General features: G+C 58.7%; 1 protein-coding gene across 2 annotated transcripts in view; it reads left to right on the forward strand.

The window, feature by feature from the left end:
* Septin9 (septin 9) overlaps positions 1-5449 on the forward strand; it is a 165952-nt gene that overhangs the window by 7162 nt on the left and 153341 nt on the right. The window contains exon 1 of one of the 2 annotated variants that reach the window (XM_010618474.2): positions 1947-2025. The exons of the other annotated variant lie outside the window; for it this stretch is intronic. Coding sequence (XP_010616776.1) covers positions 1962-2025 — 64 coding nt within the window. The 5' untranslated portion in view covers positions 1947-1961. Of the gene's footprint in view, positions 1-1946; positions 2026-5449 lie in introns of those variants that run through there. 2 annotated transcript variants of the gene reach the window in all.

The raw sequence follows: 5449 nt of genomic DNA on the forward strand, positions 1-5449 counted from the left end.
GCTGCCCTGGGGGACGCGGCCTTCCAGGAATCACTGCCTTCCAGCGCCCCCCTCCCGGTTGCCGCTGTGGGGCCCCGTGTGAGTGGGTGGAGGCGCTGGGTGGCCGGGTCTCCTCCGGGCAGCCTCCAGCCGGGGGCCCAGGCCGCAGCATCCTTACCTCGCAGTGCTCTCCAGAGCCCTCCACCTGGTGGGTAACGGACCGTCCCGCAGCGGCCCGTTTGGCGACTTGGGTTCACCCTCTGGGTCTCGCGGTGCCATCAGCCCCTTGGCATCCTGACTTCACTCGAGCAGGTGCCACCTTACCCAGGTGCAGGGGGCCTGCCTTGGCTCTGGGGCGCTCAGGGGGGGGGCTTGGTGATCACCCTCCTCATACTCAGCAGTTCCTGTTCACAAACAGGCACGGAGACCACATGAAGGGCCATCCTGCTCTGGATTCCTTTCTTTCCCTCTCTACCTTTCTCTTGTGATACAGGCGGATCCTTTGTCTTTGCCAATCTTCTAATAATAAACAGCTCTTCTCCCTCTGCTGACCCGAGGCCTTCTGTTTTGGTTCCTCCTTTAACCCATTGGAGCACAGAGCTTTCCACCAAGGACCCCACGAATGAATTTTTATTGATAAAAGCACAGAATCATTGGCCTTACTTAGCTGGAGCCTGAGAAGGCATTCAGGCCACCCTTCTGCCTTGGGGCTATTTTCTGTTTCCTCCTGCTTTCCATATTCAGAAACAAAAATAAGTAATAAAGAATATCTTGCGTCAAAGGGGACCGTTCAGAACTTCCCCTAAAATTCCCTTCTGGGTTGGCAGCTTAGGGTTTCAGCATGCGGGGCCCTGTTGCCAAAATTTCCTTCAGCTCTGTCTCCGGAGCCCATGCACTGGGGGCTGGGTGGGGGAGAGGTGCGTCCAGGTGGCACAGGCTTGGGTTTGGTACTGGGCCTCCCTCCCTCCCCAACATGCTCCAAATGCTTGGGATGGTTGTGGGCATCACAGGCCGCTTGGGCTCTTCAGCCTGGAGTGGACTGCTTTGCGCTTGGTTTGGGCTTCTTACCCTTTATCTCCCATGGGGGTCCAGATCCCCCCAGGTCTTAGGCTCTTGGTGTTTCCCCCAAGGGACCCCAGAAGGGCCGCTGCTGCGGCAGGCTTGAGGTCCCTGAGTCCCCAGACTCAGCCTCTGCTCCCTACTCTCCTCTCCCATACTGACCCACGCCCACCACAGGTACATTTTTTTTTTTTTTTAAATGATGAAGCTTGTTGTAGTAGGTGGAGGTAGTAGAGTTTATGGGGTGAGAAGGAATAAGCTCACTTAAAAGTAGGCTCTGTGGCTCCTTATGTTTACCTAAAGGGGTGGGGCCCCCATACAATGGGCAGAGGGAGGGCCTGGGCCCTTTCGAGTTTGTTCCCCACCTGGCAGTGATCCCAGGCCCGCCTGGTGACTGGGCTGCACTTGTATGGGTGGCACTGCTGGGCAGAGGGGCTCTTGGTCCTGCGGTGTGTGTCCTGCCTCCTGGATCCACCCTGTCCTGAGTGAGGGCACGTGCTGGCATCAGACTGGTCCCTGAGCAGCCACCAAGGCTGTGAAATTAAGGAAAGTAGCACAGAATGTTAGAAATCTCCCTCGTCTGAGAATCCAAGGGCAACCAGGAAGGATTTTATTTTTTCCCCTAGACTGAGTGGGATTAGAGCTTCTGGACCTATTTATGGACTTGGAAATACACGGAGTGGTCAGCATGCTGTTCCCAGCAGCGCCTCTGAATTTTGGCCCAGAGTGAGAAGTACACCGGGCTGACTGGGCACGCGTTACATGGTGGGGATACACGTGGCCAGTGCTGGACAAGGCACTGAGCTGGCAACAAGAGGTGGGGTGCAGGTGTGACCGGCTCACTGCCCCCGTCTGCCTCCCACACGACGAGCTGCAGATGCGCGGGAGGCCAGGAAGAGGTGGAGATTTTAGGGGGAGGCGAGATGGAGCTGGACCTCAGGGAAAGAGGGATCGAGCGGTGGAGAATGAAAGGCTCTTCTAGCCGAGGTAACAGGGTGCAGAGGCTGGGGCGGGGTTGGGACAGACTAGCTGGCAGCCCTGTGGCTCCAGGCTTTTTCTCTGAGGCACCTCACTCATCCCCCCAGTGGGGCAGGGTCACAGCAGGTTTTGGGTAGTGTGGCCCAGTGGCCACGTGTGTGTGCCTAGAGCCACCAGGGCTTTGGAACAAAACCTCAGGCTGCTGCCTCCTACCGTGGGGATGAGGTCCTCAGCCTCATGTATCTCGTTTGCTCATTTGTTAAATGCGGTGATGCTAAGTTGCTGTGGAGTTAAGTGGCACTGTACGCGAATAGGCTTGGAAATCCCTGCTCCGTGACTTGTCGCCACTGTCGTGGCGATTGATGGGGTGGAGGGCTGTTTCACCCAGGAAGGATGTTCCATGAGCTTCCTGGCCTCCCTTTGCCCAGCCCGGCCCCTTCACATCCCCTTCCCTGTCCCTGGACTTGGAGCTTGGGCCTCTGGTATTCGTGGGTCCCATGGAACCTCCCTGTCAGTGTCCTGGCTTCCCTGCCCATCCCCAGTGGTAGGTGGCAGGGGACTGAACTGAAGCCCAGCAGTCCCTGAGATGGGGTGATTGAGTGGGCCCCTGGGGACCACTCTGGGGTCCTCTGTGGGGGTCAGGAGGCTCCTGAAGGGCTGCCAGCCCAGCTTAGTGCTCTGATGTGAAGGAGGCTGCACCCAGAGGATGCAGCTCAGGCAGGACAGGACCCTGTGCGAGACTGTCAGTGAGGACGCGGGACTCCAGGACCGACTCTCGACTCTTGGGAGAGCGGGAAGAGCCAGGACAGTGCCCTTGGAGCACTTCTGAGTCAGCTCCCCCGGTGACAGGGCAGGAAAGGCATGAACCAGGGCTCCTGCCTCTTCTCCACTTGCAGCTCTGTGCCTGTTCCTGCTACCTCTTGTCCAAGCTTGTTTGCTCTGGTGCATCCAGAGGAGCTGGCAGGAGAGAAAGAGCCTACCACTGTATTCTGTGGCTCCCTGGGACTTATGCCACTCCAAGGCCCCCAGCTGTGGGAGCCGGCTGAGCCCAAGTCCTGGGCACAGGCATGGATGGCAGGCCTCCCACTCTGCCCACTCGTGATGGCCAGCCTGCCCTCCAGCCTCTCACCAGCCTCCTGAGGGGGTCCGAGAGCTGAGTGTGGCACACCTGGGCTGGGAAGCCCTGTGTGACTAGTGCAAGCTAAGGCAGGGGCACAGGGGACATGGGATGGTCACTTAGGAGCAGCAGTCTGGAGTCCACGTAGGGCGATCAGGGGCCCTGCATGTGTTCGGAGTTCCCAGGTAGGAGTCTGCAGAGATGTGCTACTGCAGATCCACAGAAGGAGGCTTTGCTGGTCCTCTCTTGGTCCGAGCCTGCCCACTTGGGGGCTGTCCTGCCCATCCCAGGCTGCCCTGAGGGCCCCACACGGCTGGACCAGAGGCAGTCCCTTGTTCTGCATGCTTGTCCCTGGGCAGTGTTGCGTGGGCTCTGCAGTTTGCTTAAGATGTCCCCGATAAGGAAAGTTCAGGACACACCAGGGCAAGCTGGGCCTTGAGCGGACCCTGAGCAGCAGATCCTGGGTGGATCCAGCTGGCCCTGGGGCTGTGGGAAGGGAGAGGGCTCCTGATTAAGGTCCCAGGCCCCAGGGGTGTGAGCCTTTGGGGTGGGGAAAGAGGTGACTAGCTGGCTTCCTCTACCTCTGTTTGTTAGGGCTGTTACCTTAGAAACCTCCCAGGCTAGGCTGTTGTCAGGGGATTAACAGGGGACCAGGGGTGAGGCGAAGCTCCCAGGGTCCTGTAGGAAGCACACTGATTATGGCCTCACTGTGCTGAGGGTCTTCTGGAGAGACGGCCAGCAGATCCCCTTGGTAACTGCCAAGGGTCTCCTGATCTGGAAGCTTGGACTAAAGGGACCAAAGACAGCTTGATGGGTGCAGAGGCCATGTTGTCAGGTGCTGAGTCCCATGACAGTTGGATCCTGAATGCAGTGAAGTGTCCTGTGGCAGGTAGGCTGGTCACCCCTGACCCTTTTTCTGAGGGGACAGCTGTGCCCGGTCTCCTGAGGTCCTGTCCCACTTTGACTCTTTGTGTGGATTCATTCATTTGTTCCAGAACCATCTGCAGGGCACTGCTGAGTGCCAGGCTCTGTGCTGGCTGCACCCTCTTGGCACCGGCTCTCCAAGGTGGCCTGGCCTTGGGTCCCTGAGGGGAGTGGCCACTCTACTCAGCCCAGTTTCTCTCTGCCTTATCTCCCTCACCCCACTCTGGGCCCAGGCCCATTCGTAGCCGCTCTGAAGGGGACACTGAGCGGCTATCGCAGAGGCGATGGCAGCTCCCTGGGTGTCCTGCTTGTCAGTGACCTCTTGGCAGCATTGCAACAACTGAGCTCTGTCCCGGGCCTCCTCTGACCTGGTTCTCCAAAGCGTGACAGTTGGCATCCTGAAAGCCTCCAGGACAGGAAACAAGAGCAGCACAAGGAGCAAAAGACAATCCCAGCTTTGGGTCACAGGGTCGCCCTTGGACCTGGGCTGCTTGCCCTCTCTGGCAGGGACCCAGGTTGTCTTCCAGCCTCAGCATCCCCTGCATGCCCTGGAGTGCTGGGGTAGGGAGAGGAGGGCCTGAAAGATCGATCTTTCCTGAGCTCCTCCTACGACACTTGCTGGGCTTTGGAAGGAGGGGCCCAGGCAGGCACCTTTGTTCCTGGTGGTGGACATGGCTCTGGTCTCTTCCAAGGTGGGCTGTGTTGCCCTCTTCCTGGCTCCTGGGGAGGCCTTGTCTACTTCACTAGGCCCCTGGTGAAGCCTAGGCCATGGTTGGGGCCCTCTGGTCCCCCTAGCACTGCATCTGGGAGCCAGGAAATGGGTCACTGCAGCCCAGGAAGCCCCTGAGCACTGTGTCCGGGGACCTGGTCCTTCTGGGCCAGGCATGTTGGGGCAGCGGTGACTGTTTGCCTGATCCAAGCTGGGCTCCAGGTAAGCGCAGTTACCTGGGAGGGCTGGGCCAGGAGACCTGGCAAGCCGCCGGGCCTTGTGCTGCAGATCAATGGGTTCCGCATCCTGGGGCCTCTTTTCACAAGCTTCCCATAAATTATAGCTCCTGTTTCCATCAGGATCAGCTCCCAGCCGGGGGATAACACTCTGTAACCCAATCCACTTGGAAGTGGGTTAAATCCAACCTTTGTCATCTTCCAGCCTGCTAAAGACTCAGCATAGAGGGGCGGGGGGAGCCATCTGCAGAATTCACTAACAATTCCATGCTTGGGCCCTGCAGCCCTTAGGGTCCAGTGTGTGTTGGGGGGAGGTGGTCCAGGCAGTGTAGACACCAAAGGGGTACCAGGGTTGGAACGAGAGCCAAGTGGCAGCATCATGGGTGTGGGGGAAGAAGAGGAGGAAAAGGAGGAGGAGGAGGAGGAGGAAGAGGAGGAGGAAGAGAA

Source organism: Fukomys damarensis, unplaced genomic scaffold (assembly GCF_012274545.1).
Source record: "Fukomys damarensis isolate Sample0158 unplaced genomic scaffold, DMR_v1.0_HiC HiC_scaffold_23, whole genome shotgun sequence".
Taxonomy (NCBI): Eukaryota; Metazoa; Chordata; class Mammalia; order Rodentia; family Bathyergidae; genus Fukomys; species Fukomys damarensis.